Source organism: Sceloporus undulatus, chromosome 1 (genome assembly GCF_019175285.1).
Source record: "Sceloporus undulatus isolate JIND9_A2432 ecotype Alabama chromosome 1, SceUnd_v1.1, whole genome shotgun sequence".
NCBI lineage: Eukaryota > Metazoa > Chordata > Lepidosauria > Squamata > Phrynosomatidae > Sceloporus > Sceloporus undulatus.
Genome location: NC_056522.1, coordinates 225,652,675 through 225,674,875, shown reverse-complemented (window position 1 = coordinate 225,674,875; position 22,201 = coordinate 225,652,675). Strand labels below are relative to the sequence as shown.

At 40.1% G+C, this 22,201-nt stretch overlaps 1 protein-coding gene across 4 annotated transcripts in view; it reads right to left on the bottom strand.

Moving 5' to 3' along the window:
* Positions 1-22,201, bottom strand: part of ZEB2 (zinc finger E-box binding homeobox 2) — a 198,468-nt gene that overhangs the window by 26,443 nt on the left and 149,824 nt on the right. For all 4 annotated transcript variants that reach the window (XM_042462778.1, XM_042462770.1, XM_042462783.1 and 1 more), the window contains 4 exons: positions 15,888-16,076; positions 14,967-15,181; positions 12,417-12,525; positions 1,969-3,938 (listed from right to left, as the gene is read on the bottom strand). In XM_042462778.1, coding sequence (XP_042318712.1) covers positions 1,969-3,938; positions 12,417-12,525; positions 14,967-15,181; positions 15,888-16,076 — 2,483 coding nt within the window. The remainder of the gene's footprint in view (positions 1-1,968; positions 3,939-12,416; positions 12,526-14,966; positions 15,182-15,887; positions 16,077-22,201) is intronic.

The following is a 22,201-nucleotide window of genomic DNA, read 5'->3' as shown; positions in this document are numbered from 1 at the left end:
TGTTTTGGCAGAATTTGTTTTGTAATTCAGTTCACAGAAGGAAGCACCACACAGGTCAATATGGCCCATTTCTTCATCAGCATGCTTAGACTTTCAAAAAACACGAAGTGTTCATAACTGCAGGTAATATCAGGAAGTTGTATAAAATAAGTACAGGTAAAAACTAAAAACCTTTTCTTCCTGCACACCAAACATAGTCTATAAGTTTTAGAAAAGCTTTAATTGAAATTTATATTTAGGTACAAAATGTTATTATTATGCAATTCATTTAAATGTATCCCCTCTAAAGGCCTTGAGCTACATTTTTATATTTAATTTTGTAATTCGAAATAGGGAATATTAATAACGCTTTTTATCAATGTTCTATCTATGTTAAAACAGCCTTCAGCATTAAGCAATAATGAATGTGGATCAGTAAATTATTAAATTTCTTGATATTTATTTTGTCTTGATCCAAAGAGAGTGCAAACTTGCATGATAACATACATTTCCATTTGCTATCAGACAGTTCAGTTTCTTAGACTAGGTTTGCACTAATTAATATTAGAGAAGATTAAATAGGCTTAAATACATTTACAAAGAGGGCAGATGTACTGTAAATTGGAATAGTGGAACAGCTGTTATGGAGGTACCGTGCTATTTGTGCTCCTATTGTGCAGAGAGGGATTACTGCCTGTAACATTAAACCATACCTGATTTTCACATTTGAAAATATAAAACATTTACTAGTTGGTAAAATTACTAATGGAGCCTAACAGGTCATATGGGAATGTCCACAGATGTTTTAAAAAATCAAGTATCAGTTAATCTCCGTCTGCCAATATATACACAATTCCTACACACTATGAATGTTTCCGAAGAATAAAATCCTTTGCTGTATTTAAATGGACAGGTGCCACAATTTTAGCCATTTGGAGTTACTTAAAATTTAGAAGCAAAGCAAGTCACACCTATACTGAGCCACAGGTCAGTGGCAGAGCACATACACTGCATTTAGAAGGTTCCAGTTGCATTTCCTGGCACCTCCAGTTAAAATAAGTATTGGGTAGCAGCTGGTGGGAAATAGTCTGTGTAAGATGCTGGAGAGCCACTGCTAGTCATAGTAGATCAGTATAGGTTATATGGACCAGTGATCTCTCATGGAATAAGAGAGCTCTGATATGTCCACATATGATCCACATCATGTCAGCCTAAATCAGGACCGAGTGAGTTGTATATGATGATGAAGACTACAGCAGATAAACTACCTAAAAACTGGAATGTTTATAGAGACTTTGCCACAAAGTCTGAAGGATGGGATATGGAGGGGGGGGAGAGGACGTATAACAGTGGAAAATGGAACAGGTGAGATGAAAACAAGTCTGGCCTAGGGATCTTCATAATCCCTTTTATAGCTTTGTAAAGATTAGTCGGAACATATTATAAACAGCTTATGCCTGCATTATCATTTCCATGTGATTCTCTGGGGAATCTCTAAGGGTTACAGTGGCCAGGAAAACTACCATACCCGTAGCAATGGCTGTGCCAATGAAGCCACAAACCAGGAAACTGTATTTGTTTTAGAAGTCTTTGCAATGAGTTGGCTATTTATGAATATGAATTGTCCAAGCATTTTCTGCTTTAAGAACACAAACTTTACCCATTTCTCAAAGGGATAGAGAAACAACCTTTCTTTGTGATGATTCTATGTGATTGTCTTATTCCAAGAGTGCTTTCTTTGAAGAATGGGTAAGTGGACCTCTGAAACTTACTGAAATTGCAAGCAGAAAATTATGTCTAAATAACACAACAAATGAACATTTATTTGTTGTGACATTTGTGGCAAATTCCACCTCTTTTTCTAAACCACACTTTCAGTCTCGTATCTGTTCTATTGTAAAAAGTTTGAGGCATTTAGGAAAATGATCAGACTATTTTAAATTATGAAACATGACACATAAATTTCCCAATGGGAAATAAGACATTTACCTGAAATCCTTGCTTCCGCTGGTACTTTCGCCTTTGCTGCATGTCAGCAAACGTAGCTGCTCCAGTTGGATATGTATAGGCCATATGTGGTAGGAAGCTCATTTGATCTATTCCTGGGTATGGTCGTAACCCCGGAATACTGGTCTGAACTGGTGGCATAAAGGTGGCTGGGGGAAATGCGCTTTGTGGTGGAAGTGTGGTATATAAAGGTTTGGCACTAAAAGGGTTCATACCAAATACTGGGTTAGTGCTTTTATCCAAACTATTTGAATTAGAAAATTCTTTTTTGATAAAAGTCAAGTTCAGTGGCTCATCTGAGGTTTCAGATGATGAAGAAACACTGTTGTGGTCTACATTTACACTACTGGATTTTGTTTTGTTCTTTGTGGCTATAATACTTTTGGGTTCCTTCATTTGTTTTGGTAAAGACAAGTCCAAAGGCTCAGCTTGAAGCTCCTCAGAGGAGAAACTGTTTGGAGTGTAAGAACTACTATGGGAGTTTTTAGAAGATGTGGAAGAAAGATTTAATGGAGAAGGAGTATTGCTCCTGGAGTGGTCCAATTTGTCAACTGGTTTAATACTGGTAAAGTGAGTAGGTTTTGTTAGCCTGAGAGGAGTATCACAGTTAGTAACACTGTTGTGAAGTTCAGCTATAGATGGTGATGTTATAGAGTCCACAGGCTTTATAGGGGATCTGGCTGACAAAGAGTCTTTAGTGGGAGTGTTATTGGTGGCAGCCAGCACCACCTTGGCACTGCTCCTTTCCAGAGATGGTGACCTGGAAGTTGAGAACTGGTAGACTTTTCTTTGTTCAAACCATTCCTTCACAAATTCCTGAGGAAGGCCAACAGCAATGGAAATTTTCAGTAGTTCATCAGAAGTGGGTTCCATATTCATAGCAAAATATGCTTTAAGTACAGACATATGGTCCTTGTATGGATTGATGGGGCTAGTCATTCCTTTCTCAAGTACCGACGATAGGAAGAGAGCTTGCTTATCAATGAACACTCCTGGTTTGCTAGGAGCCATGTTTTCATGAGGCTGGAGGACTGCTTTGATTTCTTCATTCATTTTACACAGGTAACGTTCATGCTGATGCAGGGGAATGGGACCAGGAAAACTTTCTTTACAGAACTGGCATGAAAATGGGGTGGGTATGTTATGGTTCTCTATCATTTTATCTTCCATTACCAGATCTATTAGGGGGCGTAGCTTATCTTTCTTAATATTGTTGAGCTGTCTCCTTGAGTCTGTAGTCAAACTCTGGAGACAAGCTTTGGCTTCGTTGACCTTTTCTAACGTGTAATCAATAATACTTTTAGTGGCACCATTATGACTGACTACTGGAAGACCAACAGGTGGAATACCAGGAGAAGTAACACCTTGTTCCTCCGGTTGAGAACAAGGGTCCTTCATGTGATAACCCTTCAGCTTGGAGATCTCGTCAGTGCTGCAGTCCATTTTCTGCCTAGAAACTGTATTATCAACAATCTGTAGGACTTTCTGCACTTCACTTAAATTGCTCCCCATTGATGGGAATCCAAGTAAAGATGATTCTATTCCCATTCCTAAGTGCTGCATTGGACTTTGCGTAGAAGCATGGACTCCTATTGGGCTGGTTGAACCAAGTCTACCATTCATAAAAGGACTAGCACCAGTGAACCCGTGGGATGTCATCAGAACTTTATATTCATTGAAGTCTAGTGGTTCTGTTTTGATTTTCAGTAAGCCTGACTGCTCAGACATACTAAGTGGTTTTCCATTCTCCAGCTTGTTTCTCAATTGTGTAATGGCTGAGTTAGTAGGTGAAGAAGATACAGAATTAGGAGAAGAACCATTCTTGATACTGTTTCTCATTCGACCATTTACAGAGATTAAACCAATACATTTCTTGCTGCTGATGTGTGAACTATATGAGCCAGAATGGGAGAAACGCTTCTTGCAATTTGGACACTCGTATGGCTTTTCACCTGTAATCAATTAAAAAAAAAATATTAGTAAGAGACAAACCTGTTCTTCAGATATATAATTTAGCAACTAATCACATCATGCTTGCAGATTCTATTTATTTTATTTATTTGATTGAATGATTTTTCCCTTTTGCAGCAGGAAACTGTCATCCAAAAGATCTTTTCCAGCTTTCTTTGCTGCTTATATTTTGTTGTATGTAGGACATGCATGAGTGGACGTGTACTGGGTAAAGCATTGAGCTTGAAAGTGTACATACAACACAGCCATGTTTGTAACATTTCAATACAGAGAGCAGATGAGCATAATTTTTATCATGTCTTTTAAAAGGCAAAAGATTTACTCTATACAATCTGAAGAGAAATCAGAGTATACAGTAGTAGCACTTTGTATGGAGCTAGAGCAGTGATTCCCAAAGTGGGAAGTAGCAGGTCCTAGCGGGAGTGATGAGGTAGATGGGGGGGCAGTAGCAAGGCCGTGAAGGAAAAAAGGGGGTAGCAGAGGGGGCTTCAGTCAAAGTATCAGTGAGCGAGAAAAACAAATAGAACCAGCGTCCTTTAGGACCATGGTGGGGATGACGATTGCATAAAATTTATTTTTAGGTCCTCAAAAAATCACCACACAGCCTCATTGCTCATTTTGTGTGGTGCTATCTCCCACGGTTTGCCTGTCCATGTGAGTTCACTCGAATACCAATGTCTTTCACTAGTATTGGCAATTGGGAAACTCCCATGATGCTTGGGCACAGGGCATTGCTTATGTAGCTTGGAGTGTCACCATTTTGGGACAGACTGGGGCAAAGAGTTAGAGCACATGGTGGTGAGGGAGAAGGAGCTTTCAAATTTGGGACCCTGCTTCAGCTTAGTGAGTTTTGGTGGGACTTGGCTGGCACGTTGGAGTTGCACTGCTGCTCCTGTTTTCTTTCATTAGACAGGCTGAGGAGGATATCACACGACTGAAATTGGAAGTATAATTTAGTGTCATCCTGACTGCAATCATGCATATTAATGTTATTGCGTGAAAGGTTACCACATGCGATTGCTGGCCATCCGAACGCACTCCGAACGCAATCACGCATCAATCCACAGTTAAGTAAATTCAGTGAACTAGCGAAGTCACAAACCCTATTCCTAAGCAACTTCACACTCAGTGCGCTGTTGTTTGGTGTGATGTGCATGTCTCCTTTGGTCCTGGTCCCCCCCCCCCAAACTGGAAGGGGGGATTCCCATGAAGCCACACTACAATTCCACTTCAATTTTGCTTCCATTTGTCCTTCAGCATTGCTGAGGTGGGGCTGCTGCCTGCTAATTAAGAGGCATGGACCAGGAGCTATTGGATAACCATTATATTCATGTTTTAATGTGACAAGAGTGAATATATGCTCGTTTTAATGTGAATAGAGCATGTTCTTTCAACCATTCTTCCCGCCGCCCCCAGCCTCTTTTGTAAATTGCAGGGTTCCTTGGTTCCTCTCTCTCACCCACCTAAACATGCTATGCTCCAGTCATCTGGAATCTCACTGAGCATGCGCAAGGGTGCCAATTTGCAATTAAGAACCGACCAATGTGATGACTTACTTTGCACAGAATCTGGGTTGCATTTGGGGAGGCCATTACAATGAATTTAAGGTATAGTAAGTAATCACGTAATTGCGTGAATTTTCGAATTGACCTCGCTATCTTCTCTTTAAAAATTGAGAGCCTCCCGTCCCATTTGATAAACTCCTGAGAGACAGGGTAGCAGAGGAAATCTTTTCCTTTTTTGGAAGAGTGGACACTTGAAGCTTTGTGGAGAAGACATGTATTCTGCTCTGAGAGCATTTCTAAAGAGGGGGGTATAAGTACAATAAATGATGATGATGAAGATGATGACGTCTTTGGGAAAGGAGCATCTGTGCTCAGTCACTGGAAAGGGTCCTTTGTCTTGGATTGGCTCTTGTAATTAAAATCTCTCCCTTTCCCGGTCCACATCAGTCTCCAATAGCCTATGCAAACACTCTACATACAATTCGTCAGTGCCTTTCTCTGCCCTGATGAAGGATTGAGAGTCCCTCCTCTCTGGAGAGATGCTTCTCCCTTGCGTCTGGTCATTCAGGAACTGCAAGTGAGCAGCTGGCTGAGTAGCAACCAAGATGCCTCTCATCCACACTGGCCTTTGCTGCAAGGCTGGCACAGGTGAGAGGCTTCTTGGTCGTTGCTTAACCAGCTGCTCATTTGCTGCTCCCAGGATGAGAGGATGCAAAGTGAGCAGCAACTGAGCAGCAAGACAAAAAGCAATCAAGAAGACTTTTGCATGGGCCGGCCTTTGCTGCGAGACCAGCACAAGCAAGAAGCTTCTTGGTCACTGCTCATCCAACTACTGGATTGCTGCTCCCAAAGTGACTGGGTGTAAAGGGAGCAGCAGCTGAGATTAGCTGATTTGAATTTGCAGTAGAACAGCAGACCCAATATCAAAAACTATGCCGGGGGGGGGGGGCACTAGGATTGTCATCCAAGAGGGAAGGGGGGTGGTAGCCCCCAAAAAGTTTAGGGACCAGTGCTCTGGAGATTAATTAGTTCACTGTAGGCTACTGAGTTTATGATTGTTAGCAATTTTTCCCAATCTTAATTCTAAATTAAGGGGATATTTATACTTCAGAATACTGATATTTATTGATTAATTTTCATATTGATTATTAAACTTTCAGGTACCCCATTAGGCAACATTCAGAGAACAGTAGTCATCTTTCCTAGGAAGGGGCACTGAATCTCCCTCATTTTTCATGACCATCAAAAACTTTGGTCCTTTGACATTCTGAGACTCTCTCTCTCTCTGTATGTGTGTGTGTATTTACTTATGGACAAGGGTATATTTAAACTATTTGGATTACATTAATAAATATCAGGGTCATTTATTTGTTCTTACTCCCGCTCTCTTGTATCTTCTGGGGTCTTTGTGAAATAGGCAGCTTTGTGAAATATGATTTGTACAAACCAGAAGGTTCCTTTATATGTATATCAGCAACTCAGCTGAAGCCATAGTTTCTAATTCTGGTAAAGTACAGGTAAAGTACAGTTCACCCTCCATACCCACAGATTCTGTATCCATGAATTAAATCATGCAGGGGTTGGAAATCTTTTTTTAAAAATCTAGAAAGTAAACTTTGATTTTGCCATTTTATATAGGGATATCATTTTACTAGGCCACTGTATATAATGAGACTTGAACATCCAAAGATTTGGGTATGCATGAGGGGGTCCTGAAATCAAACCAGGTGTTTGGGTTGCGCAAACTGCAATTTGCTATGACATCTGGATTGGGCAGTCAGAGTTTTGTGCAAACCATTCTTTGTCTCCAAACTAGAATTAGAAACAATGGCCTGTTACAGACTGCCAAAATAAAGCTGCTTCGGGTCTCTTTGGAGGTATACTATTTAAATGATGCATGGGTCCTAAGAGTCCGGAGGTCGCACCAAAGCCACACTCCATTCCTAAGCACTGGAGTGCAGCTTTTGGTGCAGCTTCCGGACTCTTAGGATGCATGCATCATTTAAACAGCATACCTCCAAAGAGACCTTAAGCAGCTTTATTTTGGCAGTCTGTAACAGGCCAATGGCTTGAACTAAGGGGCTATACAGATTGCTCCTAAGGAGCAGCAGGAGGGCACCCCTTTCCTGGCTGGATTGGGGCCGCAGCAACCTCATGCTTCTGCCCCTATCCGTCCTCTGGAGGGTGCAAAAAGGAGCTGCAGAAATGGCTTCTATTTGCAACCTCAAAAGGGTGCCATAGCAGCAGCTACGGTACCCCTTTGGCACTGCATCTTCTGGATGCAGTGCCAGAGTTGTGTCATGATGCCATGTACCATCTAGAATGGCGTGTGGCATCATGATGCCCTGGGGGCGGAGTTAGGGTGTTCAGCATCAGGACGCTGTGCCCTGACTCAACCCACAGGCTGGCACAACATGCCGGTCTGTACAGGGCCTAAGTTTCTAAAATCCATCTGGAGGAACAATCTAGTTTATACAAAACATAGTTTTCCCATTTCAGCCTTCAAAGTAACCAAACTGATTTATCATTATAGTTAATTATGGTTTGCAATTAATCAAGAGGTGAAGGAGATCGGAACAGAGATAAAAGAAGGAACAGATGAGGAGGCGATCAAGGGCAGATCTATGGTACCTTTGTATTTCTTTTTCTCTGCTTTTTCTATACTTTTGGAATGGCCCTACATGAATTCAATAGGCACCTTGAAAACTGTAGTAGAAGCTAGATTAGTAACTTCCATTTCCTTTATCCAAGGTTAGTACCTTACTCACTTCCTGCTTGTTGTGCCTGGTTTTGGATGTGCATGCATAAAATTGGGGGGGTGAGGATATGAAGTTTTTCTCTCACACTCTCTTGTCTCCCCAATCCAAATGTACTGGATAGATCAAAGAATGCATTATCTTGAGGGAGCTGCATCTTCCTAGTTATCAAATGTTGCAATCAGTATAGTGTGATAACTTTACTCTAGAAGTACAACTTTCAGAAAAAATCTGCAATTGCAGGGGGGGGAAGCCTAAATTTATTGCACTCTGCAAAGTAATTACCTCTAAAGGCCCTCAGGATATCAAATTCTATGACAGATACCAATACATAGGTTTGCATATTAAATCTGAAGGTTCATAACACATAAACAAATTTAATACTAAGGCAAAGAAAAAAGGCTTTTGAAAGTGAACTGAAGCAGAGTCATCATTAGATGGGCTGTAAAGCAGGCTTCACTGAACACTAAATTCTTATAGCAGAGGATTGTTCTAAAACTAAGCCCTGTTTTTAAAGAGCGGTAAAAGTAAAGGTAGTCTCTTGCCATGAATGGATGTTATCACGCAGGGGCAAAATTAGAAGTTTAAAGTGGGGCCAATGCAGGATCATCCAGGGTTTAGGGACAAATATCGCAGCTCCTTTTCACATGATGCTGCAGGCAATCAGAAGAGATTGCAGGGGGAATGTGAGGTCAATCAGGAAATAAGTAAATTCGCAAAATTACCAAATTTACGTTTCCATTTTGTTTGCGAATTGACTCCCTTCGCGTAATGCCAGCCATGTGGAAAGCATGCCTCAGATGACTTCATTTCCCAGGGTGCCTTGTTGTGCCAAAGAAGGATAATGCTTTCATCCTTAAAGGGATACACACAAGACACTCCCCTCTTTAGGTTCTCTGGCTGCTTTTCCTCCTCTAATTAAGGGCACAGCTGCTTGGAGAAGGCAGAGGGAGGATGCTTTGGAAGTCCTCCTAGACAGGAGGGAGAAATGGAGGACATGCCCTGGAAAAGGAGGGCATCGGGGAGGCTCAGTCCTCTGTGGAATCAGCCAGCTCCCCTCTTTTCTCTCTCTCTCTCGTGTGTGTGTCTTTGTGGTTTTACGGAGTTTGCAAAGGGCAGCCTCATTCTGCCTCTCTTACACACAGTTTCTGGGTCTTTTGGGGCAAACAGGATCCCTCCCTGGTCTCCCCTCCCCTCCCTGGAGCACGTCTGTGTGTGCACGTGTGGAAATGACCGTTTTGAACATGTACAGAAAAGGTATTTCTAAGTGAGCAATGGGGATTTGTTTGTCTCCTTTTGATACCCAGATTCAAATCTGACCCTAACTAATGTGCCTTTAACCCCTTGTTGAGCTGTTGTGTGCGATAACTATTAGCAAATGGGCTTGCTTTTCTGGGATGCCACCACTTTAACCATTTTTGGTATGGACGGCCCATGTGATTACATCCAGTGTGTAGTTGTAACTGACTGTAGGGCTGGTGCTCATCTCTGTTTCTAAGCCGAAGAGCCAGCATTGTCTGAGGACTGCTCTGGCAGTCCTGTGGCCAACATGACTGCACCAAATGCTGGTACCTTCCCACCAAGAAGTGGTACCTATTTATCAACTTACATTTGCATTCTTTTGAACTGCTAGGTCTGCAGAATCTGGGACTAGTGACAGGAGCTCACCCCATCATGCAACACCTGGGCTTCAAACTGCCAACTTTCTGATCTTCTGATCATCAGAACTGGTCTCTTAACCACTAAGCCACCACTTCCCACTTAAAGTGGGGAGTCATTGCTAAAAAAAAACCCACCCAAAGCCATGCTGGATAGAGCATAAGGGAAGGAGGTGGGGTTAAAGTAGAGGGCAGGAAGAGAGCATGATGGGGGCAGAAGCAAATGAGAGAGGTGCAGTGATGGTTGCCTAGAAAATGGTTTGTTCCCATTTCATTATTACAAGCATAACTGCAGTGAGAAAGAGGCTGGTGAGATAATGTTCTATGAAGTTAAACAAACCATAGTTTCCTTAAACTGGGGAGCAAGGAACTGTGGTTTATTTAATCTGCAATAAATGAGAACAAGCTGGGATCAGAGAGCAGTTTAAAGATCTTGACTTTCTTTCCAACTGCTGTTGAAATTAATCACAATTCCCTATGTTTGGATGTCAGTGGTGAAAGTGGGTATCTTCAGGGGGATAGAAAGGGGGGATATTCTCTGATTGAAAAATATAGCTTTCTGTTTGTCTATCTGCCATGGCTTTAATGGGTGTAATGAACATCCTTTTGATTGGTTTCAACTGGAGAAACTTGAATTTACTGTTGAAATTAATAATATTTAGAGCAATATATGAGCAAAACAGTACCTTGGAATTAAAACACTGCATGACTACACAAACCTCTTCAGTAAGTTTTGTATCTTCAAAATAAAATTGCAAATTCTTAGCCGCAAATGGATACACCCTTATCTGAGAATACAGTAACTCCCACTGAAGTCAGTGGAGTTTACATCTATGCATACATGCACAGGATTACAGCCTGATGTCTTTACTTTTTAGTTTAAAATAACTGAATCCCTGGCTTTATATCAAATAATTTTTAAGCTGAGGGAAAGCCCTACGTAAGATTTTCATGTGTTTACTAATTCAATCTATAAAAGTAAAATGGTACCTCATTTTACCACTTTTTTGTGCCCAGCTATGTGTTCAGATGTGCACCTGGATTTCTTAATGCGCTCAGCCTATTTCTCTTAATCCAGGAGAGACATCCAACTGTGCACACAAAATCAGCTGTCTCTGAGGAAATGATTTTCACTATAGTATATATAATGTAGTATAGCATAGCCATATACAGTACTATATACTAAATATACTTTACTATACTATATATGCTGGCATTAGTGGTTTACCACTGGACTAAAACTCTGCAGCTCAGGTTTTGATTCCCTGCTTGGCCATGGAAACCCAGTGGGTGACCTTGGGTGACCCACACATTCTCAGTCACAGAAAACCCTGTGATAGATTCACCACAGGGTTGCCATAAGTCAGAAGTTGGATCTCAACATGGGAGGTCTCAAGGTCCAGACCATAAAAGATCCACTTCACTCAATATGCTGCAGTAAATATGTGTCTGCAATGAAGTGTCCACTCACTGGAGAACAGTAGCCTATGGTAGATGTCTGCTGAGAATAACTGAAAGCTTTATTCTTCACATTGCTACATCCAGCCAAAACATTTGACAGGTGCACCTTGAAAAATATAATGAAGAAATCTGAAGCTTCAAAGCTTGCTGGGTGAGGCTTTTGTGTAAATTGCTATTTCTCAGGTTCACTTATCATTATGGGATGTTTGTGACACTAAACAGCTGTTCTAAACCAGTGGTATCACCAGACTTGGTGACTCCTAGTTGGGGGGGGGGGGGGGGTGAGCAGGGGCAGCCCCCCCCCCCCTGCTCACCTCTCATGGCTTTGGCACCAGCCCAGCTCCCTTTCTGGGAAGAGAGCCAGGCCAGTGATGAAGCCCATGAAGGGCATGTTCACCCCTCTGCCACCACCTCGGCTCCTTCCCTAGGGAGAGAGAGCCAGGCAGCAACAAAGCTACAGGGACACACTTGTCTCTCCGCTGCCACTGCAGCCCCCTCCCCAGGAGACAGCCTAGAGGCAATGAAGCCATGAGAAGTGAACTCGCCCTTCGTCACCACCTTAGCTCCCTTCCCAGGGAGGAAGCCAGGCCAGAAACAAAGTTACTGCCCTAAACCCTTTGGAGGAAGGATGTATAGGGTACAAATATAATACACAAAAATCAGTGAGGTAGCTGTTCCAAAAAATGGAGTTTGTGGTGTTTCTTGCAGCTGAACCACAGCATGGTTCTGGTTTGGAGGCACTTGTCATGTTGATCATTAGGGCTTTCTGCATTATTATTTTTTAGAGTAAGAACAAGAACATCTGAATTCCTCTGAGTAGAGCAATTAGATTAAATCAATCAATCAATTGGTTAGGGAATAGGTTCTGATATTTGTAAAATATCTTCTGCGAAAGCCCTTGATTTGTAGCCCCCCTCCTTTTTCCCCTAAATAACACAAACATGCATTAAATATAGTTTATGAAGATAACTTGACAGTTTTAAACAAAATTATGTTTAAGTATTTTTTCTTTTTTTCTGTCAAAAACTCAGCTCATTATATGAAATGCAAATATGAACCCTGACACCTCAACTACTCACCACTGTGGATTCGCAGGTGTTCCTTCAGATGGTGCTTATATTTGAAGGCCTTGCCACACTCTGTGCACTTGAACTTACGATTGCCTGCTCCTTGGGTCAGCATTTGGTGCTGGAGGAGTAAAGACACCACCATGAATTTTATGCATATACAGATACAGATACAGATACAGGATCTGTACTTGTGTTATGTGAGTGGGTGGGTAAAGAGAGCAAAAGAAGGAGAGACTGAGGGAGGGAGAGACTTCCTTTTAAGAAAAGAAATAATTAAAGCCACTTTGCATTTTTCTCTCAGATGGAAAGATCTGCGTGTACATTTATTTGCCTCATCAGTGCTGCCGTAAAAATCAAAATGTTGGCAGTAAACCTGAAGCAGATCTGAATGTGCTTTCAGCATTTGGTTAGGAATTATTTCTTAAGTCTTTCATCAGCACTGCAATATATTGAGGCACACAGTGTTCAGAGGAATGGATTGGTTAATTTTTAAAAGAAACACAGGTTTGTAATATTACCAGCATATTGTAACTATGTATAATTCTTCATAAAGTACTGTTTGAAAAACATCTATTTATTTTGCCTCTGAACATTTTAGCGTTATGATTTTAAGAACAAGTTTTCCTTGCAATGTAATGCAAGAAGCTGTCATTGCTTTAAAAAGGTACTGATCAGAGAATCAAACCATCTTTTTGTTTCTTCACACACACACACACGCGACACAGTTCTGAGCAATGTGAAAGAGTATGGGCAAAACAAGTGAAAAAAGTTGGCAGAAAGGAGAAGTCAAAAAGCAGCACAAAGATAGAATCAAACACAGCTGACCTTTCTGAACAAGTGAGAAAAGTGCTGTGACTTTGAATTCTGAACAAAAAGAAGAAGAAGGGGGGGGGGGAGCTGCAGTCATCTAGTCTGGATGTTCAAGGTAGGAGGTCAGCTTTTCCCCCCTCCCAAGCAGCAATGACACAAAAGCCTATTGCAGAAAAGACAGCACAGAAACGGTATGACAACTGCTAGGGTGTGCTGAATCTTCCCACATTCCTAGTGAGACAGATGGTGTTACATGGGACACAGGGAGGGTTGTTCAAACAGCAGCAACCTTCAAAGATCAAGCAGAGCCCAGCCCGCCGAGCGCCATTGAGGGACCAGCGCTCATATGTTGCTGAGTTGCATAAACAAACAGCAACAGCTGCTTTGTCTCCCCCCACAGCCCTCAGAGGACTACTATAAACTTTAGTTGTGCCACTGTTAATATGATACAATCATTTTAATTTACTAATTGTAAATGCCATGAGCAAATGAGGGGACTTTTCAACACCAAAGCTACCATTCCTAATGCGCCAACACAATCACACTCTTGCATGTGAAATTTAAGGCAGTTAGGTTGGATAAATTTCCAGTGATTCTCACCATGCTCTGTTTTGATTGTAAGAAACAATGGGGAAGGGATATGCTGTCTCTCTCTTTTTCCCCCCCAGGAAAAGGGGAGTTACAGATTAATAATTCTTTCTACTCTTTGAAATGAAATGATAAGCTCTGTTGGAATGATATTTTATCGATTACAGAAATTAAGTAAGAGATAGTGAGCTAATTACCAAATTGTTTGATTAGATGATGGGATTGATGCCTGTTTCTCTAATTAAACATATATTTTATTTTTAAAAACCCTGTCAAGATAAACCTAGATAAACTCTCATCCTTCGAGACAGAAAGAAACTATTTGTAAAATTCCTATGTAAAAGGAACCAATGTAGATAAGTATATTTTAAGATCTACCACTTGGATTTCTTTTGTAATACATCCTAGTAGATTTAAGAATGGATTCTTTAGTTAGCACAAAAATACTTTTGGTACAGCACTTTAGAGTGATTAGTTCAAGAATGAAATGAAGCCTAATCATATGTTCAAAACGGACACATTTTATTCCATTAAATCTAATCTATATATTGTCAAGGAATCAGTTTGATTTATAGGAGATATGATATTATGATATATATCAGCAGTGATGGATTCCTAGCATGGATACATTTTATTAAAAAGAGTATAAAGTGCACAACATATGTGAAATGAGTTTGATTCAAAAATATAAACTAGATGAAAATTGATAAAACATACAATAAAAAGTAACATAATAGAAAAGCTGAGAAGACTCGTGAAATATCTTTAAGATCTTATGTGGGATGGGCAAAATACAGGATAAAACTAGGTAAAAAATGAAATTAAAATTGCTGAGATGTTTAATAATGTATAATTAAAATGCCACAATTTCATTCACATTTTGAGGAACATAAAAAAATGAAACTAAAGTCAAGTTAAAGTGCAAATAAAATTTCTAAATTAGAAATTAACACACTCATTCGATCGTGAACATAAGACTATTAAATCATATTAGAAGAGACCATCAAAAAATCATTTAGACCTCAATTAAAGCTATTACCATTAAAAGATCTGCATCTTCAAAATGCCATGAAAAATTAATAATGATTGCCAATCAAAGCAATATCATTTCTCTAAGGGGTTATTATAGAAAGAAATCACTTAAAACAAGCCCCCCCCCACCTGGTCTGTCCCTGGCTTGTGCGTCACCATATGCCGCTCGAGCTGGGTACGGTAGGCAAACGTGTAGTTACAGAGAGGGCAAGGAAAGTTTTCTTCATTCTTCTCATGGCGATACTTGATGTGCTCCTTCAGTGATGTCAAACGCTTGTAGCCCCGGTCGCAGTAGGGACAGGTCAACAGTTGGGCAAAAGCATCTGGAGTTCCAGGTGGCAGGTCTGCAACCAAGGGACAGGGAAGAAGAAGCAGACTGCAAGGTCAGTGAAGGAGTGGCAGCTCGTGGGCTTATTGCCCAGGATGGACTGACAGAAATCACTGCAATCTGTCGGCATTGGGATGCCATGGTTTCTACCTAGCCTACAAACCACATCAATCATTTTCTGCACACAAAGAGCACACACTTGTGTGAATCGTTCAGAATACAAAACTTTGTTGTAACCTGTTGCAAAACTGGAATAGTGTTCTTTGGAAAGAGAAAAAAAAAGAAGTTTCCAGGTTTGATTTATTGAAGCTTCATACTTAACTGCCAATCTGCTGCCTCCACATACAATATGAGATAGTTACTGTTCATGGATGCTTTTGTTTAACTGTTTATTAAACACTATAAAGACTCAGTTGCTAATTCTTAGTTTGCTTATTTTTTTAAAAAAAACAGTCATTCCAAAATTAATGTTCCAGCAACAACGCCACTCATTTACAATTAAAGGTCTGCTATTTATTTCACCTACAGAATTTGCTGACTAAAAGAAATAAATAAGAAAATCACAATATGATGAAATTACAGTCCCAATCTTTGCTCATGAAATCCCATGCTTCTGCAGCTGTTCCTCAATTTTAAGGTAAACACTCAGGCATGTAGTGCATTTATAATTGCAACAGCTGCAAGAGGTCAGAAGAGTAGCTAAAAATGAATTCCATCCTCACCGTTTTCCTCTTGCCCATTGGCCTCTGGAGTGCCAAGACGAGACAGTTCCTCGGGAGCTTCTGGGTAAATAATGGCTGTATCACTGCGTCGTAGGTACTCTGCTATACTGACTGAGTGTCCATCTCCTTCCTCCAGTTTCCTCTTAGTAAAGTATTCTTCAAAGTCTGATGTGCAATTTGCATTCTTAACTAAAATGGAAAAGAGGGAGAGGGAAGACAGAACAAAAAGAAAAAGAAATGATTTTGTTTATGCCAATTCTGGGGGATTCATATGTCTGTCTGAGCACTGTTGTTGAAGCTGTCAGTCTACATATTGAACCTGATCCTGTAGCTATCCCTACCATCTAGTTTATTTCTCTTATATTATAATCTCTGATTGATTTTGAAGCGAATAGATCTGGTAAAATTTCTTACAATGCCACCCATTAATGAGAGATGGCCTTTTTTCAATTAGCAGGAATGAAAGGTATAGTATTATATGATATCTCTGCACATAATCTGAACTAACAATATTTCAAACTTTATTCTTGTTTTGATCTCATGTGTAATTTAATGATATTCTGCTGCGATTATTACTGAGAAACTGGTCATAACTGCAGCCTCTGGGAGCTTTTCTCTGTCCTTAAATACTTTGAGTCCACTATTTGACATGCTCACATCAGCTGCTTGATAGGCTAATGAGTTACCCTGGCTTTGGGTATGCCCAAACCTTGGGAGTTGGACAGGAAGTTTATACATCCTTATCACACAGGTACTTTGATGCCTTTGGGAGAAAACTGATATAGGCAAAATGGAGAGAAAGTAGGCAAACAAATAGGGAAAAAAAGAGTCAAGACTTGCTATTGGGCCATCAAGACTTAACTGTTCAGGAAATGAGAATTTTGTGCTTCATAGGATTCAAAGATTTTTAGCTCAAGTGAAAAACAAAACAAAACCTTGCTTACTCTGAAATACACAATATCTTTGATTGGTTGGTTAAGCCATGTTTAGTTCCCCCTCCCCACAAAAAGGGACATATGTTGCTCAGATAATGTGATATCTGAAACTATTTTACAAAACAGAACCACATATTTCTGCAATGCAACCATGCATGACAGGCCTTTAAAACTACTTTTGCTGCCTGCACTGTTTTTCTTCCCCCCCCCTCATTAAAATATAAAGTTATATATTTTATTGCCCATACCCATGAAAAATAATGTCCTCTGAACCACAAAGCACCCTCTTGCTAAAATTAATAATTTCCCTTCCCTCTTTTCTGAACATTAGATACAGGAACAATTTGGTAAAACCTATGTTGTTATAAATAATTATTAATCCAAGAGATTTGGCATTCAATCTGTTGTGTAGTTACACATGTTTAAGACTGTCAGTATCAAAGTGTTAGATATGTGTAAGTCAGAGTACAGACATAACTGAAAGAGCAACCCTATTATTTTCTTTTAAACTGGATTTTAGAAAGCATCTCTTTTTGAAGATTTTAGAAAGCACCTCTTCAGCACATATACTGTCAGACACTTTTACTAGTGCTTAGACTTTACTGTTCATACTTATTAAAGCTTTGCTACTTTTATTTGGTTAGGTCAGATTACTGACTAAGTGCCTAGATGATTAAAATATTTTTCTCTCTCATAAAGCAACCAAAATAGAGATCAACTTGATTCTACTCCCTGTTACAATAGCATAAATCAGCACTATCTACCCTAAAATCAATGGGGTTGGATTGATAATTATTGAGTGAAAGCAGCACTAGATTTACATCATTGTAACTTAGACTGAGGTAGGAAACCAGCACATAGGGTTACTGAAATATTTAGCATCTTTGCCTCAAGGCAACAGATAAAGGAGAAAATCCATTACAGTGCCATATGTAGTCAATAGTGTTAGGGTAAAATCAACTTACACACCTCTGTTTGCTGAAGAGTAAAACTGTAACCCCCCCAAAATGGATTATGAGGGAGGGATAACAATTTTCTAGCAAAATATAAATGAAATATCTAATTCTAAAAGAGAAGAGAAACAGCCCAACAAAACTTGTAGGTTGAAACTACTAAATCCCAGGAGATGCTTTAATATCATTTACAGAAGGAAGCAATTCTGGCAATAGCTTCATGGATGTTGTTAATAAAAATGTTTCAGTTCCTGTCAATATGCAGCATCTTTCTTCAATGCACAACCTGCTGAGCTCAAGTTAAACAAGCACAGCACAATTGGTTCCTCAGACAGGGTCATGATTAAGACAGATGAATCAGATGGGCTAAAGTAAGGACAGGCGCAGGAAAGGTGTGGGGATTGCAGAAAGAAATTTTCTCTTATAAACAACCCTGAAATAGCTTAGAAAGTTAAATGGGTAATCTTCAGGATACTTGGCTGCAGGGGTGGGTTGAGAATGTTATTTGCAAGAGGTGATATTACCTGCTTGACCAACTATCAAGCGCCATTCTTACTCTCTGCAAATACTAGGATTCCATAATCTATATACTATTTATAATACTATTTACTTATTTACTTTTATAATACTTATTTTCTGTCACATACCCTGTGGTAGAATTCAAAGACATAACTGTGCTAGTCTGGAACATCAGTATGCAAAGGGATTTTGTAGCACCTTTGATACTAACTGAAGGGTTATTCAGACATCTTTTTTTTTAGCACGATGATTTGAATAAGACAAGTCATGGACTCTGGGTTTGTTATTCACACTATTTTTTTTATCAGAACTGCATCTCTTAACATCTCTTTGTGTTCTGTTGCTCAGAAATGCTTGCCAGCCTTCCACCTCCCCACCAAGGCAACCCCTGGAAGAAAATGTCCCCAGCTGGGTGTCTCAAGGTGGTAGCAGCAACAGTAAAGTCTCCCACTGCTCCTTGGAGGCAGGAGGAAAATGAGAGAGGGAGAGTCCTCCTCTCCCCTCATCAGAGGGGAAAGATGCAGTCAGGCTTACAGGGTTCCATCCCGGGACTATTCACATTGTTATTTACACTGCTGCTGATGCAAATCTTTTGAAAACACTCAAAAAACAAATAGTTCCAATTATCCCAGGTTAAGTGGGGGGGGGGGGGTTCGGCACCCCCCCCCAAAAAAAAAAACCCAAACAAACTGAATCAGGTGCATTGGGGATGTATTTGAACAACAAAGTTTCAACCTGGATTCATCCCAAATAATTTTCACCATCTGAATACTGCTTGAAAGAACGAAGCTGGTAGCATGAGCTTTTGTAGACTTGAGCCTACTTCTTCATTTGCATGGCAGTGACTTTCAAGGAATCATTTTTTAAAAACACAGTTCCTTGGACTATGTTATGTTATCTCTCTCAGATAATGGACAGAATCCAGATATCCTCACACAATTCTTCACGTGCAAGGAAAATTTTGACTTGTTTCCAATTAGCCACACATCCCACTGGGCACTGTCCAGAGGGACCTTCATGCTCACACTATGAAAAGAGTATCCCACCCTCTTCCATCTAGCTGGAAACAAGAATCTTAAGCACTTGGATCAAAATGTTAAAGGAAAAATTAAAGAATACAATATGTGTATGCATGCATGGAAACCCTTGATCACTTTTTTATACTCTTTAGAAATTTCCATCCAGATATTTTTGTCCCTGACCTTCTGCAACAGTAGGCTAGCTTGCCAAATGAAGACCCACTTTACCAACACCTAGCATCTCACCCTGTGTTTGGGGACATGGTAACAAACCAGTAATAACTCCACGCCAATATTTTCATTAAAAGGTATTCTAATGGCTGAAGCAGACAGGCAGGAAGGAGCGGCCAGATGCCACTCCCAATCCGATTGCCCTGGGGCTGCGGTGAATACACACCACAGCCCCAAGGGCACCACCTGCCATGGCCCCAAACAGGAGCGGGGGAAAACCAGCTCCTTTGGGGGCCGGTTTTGAGCTGCCTTAGATGGCCCCAGGGTGGCTTCCGGGCACTCTGGGGGCCTGCACTGTGTAAACGCCATGCCCCCAGAGCATGTTTCAGGCCTAAGTTGACTTTTATTTCATATTACTTCCATGTGTTGTCAGGCTTACACAACTACTGCTGTTCCCTTTAGTTCACTGGGCATGTCTGAAGTTGTTCTTTGGCATCCAGTCATATTTAGGTCATGCTACAGAGCAACTATCTACTGTAAAACAGGGAATGAATAATAGCAATTGGTTGGCATTTTGAAATCTGCACAATTTGAAAGGATTCTCCAACACTGGAGCAAGATTAGGTGGGTGAATGAAGAGGTTGCAGGAAGGAAATTTGCCAAAACTTCTATATGTCTGCACTGAAGGAATCCTCTGTTGGATGAAAGAGTCTTCCTTCAGCAGTGGAAAAATCATTGGGCAGAACCAATACTGTACAGTGGAATAAATCTGTGTGAGCTTAGAGGTATGAGATAATATTATAAGAGCTCTTCTTCTTGTACTTACTTTTTACCGTTAGATATTTTTGAAGTACAGTCGGCCCTTCTTATACACGGATTTTTTTATACACGGATTCAAGCATCCACAGTTTGAAAATGTTAAAAAAAGTATAAATTTCAAATATCAAACCTTGATTTTTCATTTTTTATAAGGGACACCATTTTGCTATGTCATTATATTTAATGGGACTTGAGCATCTACGGATTATGTTATCCACGGGGGATCTTGGAACCAAACCCCAGCGTATAACAAGGGCCCACTGTATGTAACTTTTTCTAACATTTCAAAGGGCTTTTTTTCCTCATATATTCTATAGTCTGCTTATATAGGTAGTGGTGCTGTTAAAAATTGAATACACAACTTGGATTGGTGACGTACTCTGAAGTGATGAGCTGGTTATTGACATAAAAACAGAAGAAGGATTTGGATGGGAACTTCCTTAAAATCATAAGAACAGCTTCTGGGGAACACTAGGAAGGTAGTGATAGCACCAAGGAACATCACAATAGAAGTATAGTGTCTAGATCTAGGGAAGTAATAGTGCCACTCTATTCTGCTCTGATCATGCCCCACCTGGAATATTGTGTCCAGTTCTGGGCATCACAATTTTAAAAGGATGTTGAGAAACTGGAGTGTGTCCAAAGGAGGGTGACCAAAATGGTGAAGGGTCTGGAAACCATGTCCTATGAGGAACGACTTAGGGAGCTGGGAATGTTTAGCCTGAAGAAGAGAAGGTTAAGAGGTGACATGATAGCCCTGTTTAAATACTTGAAGGGATGTCACATTGAGGAGGGAGTTAGCTTGTTTTCTGCTGCTCCAGAGACTAGGGCCTGGAGCAATGGATGCAAGCTACAGGAAAAGAGATTCCACCTCAACATTAGGAGGAACTTCCTGACAGTAGTAGTAGTAATAATAATAATAATAATATATAATAATAATAATAATAATAATAATAATAATAATAATAATAATAATAATAGTTTATTTTTATCCCGCTTTTCAAACTTTTGATCAAAGCAGCGTACAGATTTAGATAAAAAATACATCAAGATAAAACAATTAAAACAGCATTTAAAAACAATCACAATAACAACAATAGGGTCAGCTGAGTGGGGGGAATCCATAACATTGCACAATCATCGACAGCGGGGGCTGTTCGACAGTGAAACACACCCCCTCGGAGTATGGTGGAGTCTCCTTGGAGATCTTTGAGCAGAGGGTGGATGGCCATCTGTCGGGGATGCTTTGATTGAAATTTCCTGCATGGCAGGGGGTTGGGGTTGGACTGGATTGCCCTTGCGGTCTCTTCCAACTCTATGATTCTAAGGTAAGTCAACAAATAATGATTGAATTCCAGGGCACTTTCACACTGCATAATTATACCATAATGATTCCATTTTAACTATCATGGCTGCGTCTTATGGAGTCTTAGGCATTGTGGTTCAGTGAGGCTGTAGAGCTCTCTGGCTGAGAATTCTAAATATCACTCACTAAACTGCAAATACTAGGATTCCATAGGATGAAGTCTATAGCCCATTCATGCTACACAATTGTAGTGCTATATTCTACTTTACCTGCCATGGTAATATCCTATGGAATCCTAGGGCTTGTAGTTTGCTGAAGGACTAGAGCTCTCTAGCTGAGAATTCTGAATATCCCTCCCTAACCTGCAAATTCCAGGATTACATTGGGGATAACCATGGCAGTTAAAGCAGAATCATAGTTCAACAATTGTGTATTTATTTTATTTTTAAAAAATATTTATATCCTGCCTTTTATCTGAAGATCTCACGGCATCTTACAATAAAATCAACTTTAAAAAAAAATATCAAAGTTTTTAAAGATTAAAAATATATTAAATAATTTCTAAATTTCTCTATAGTAACTTACAAGATTT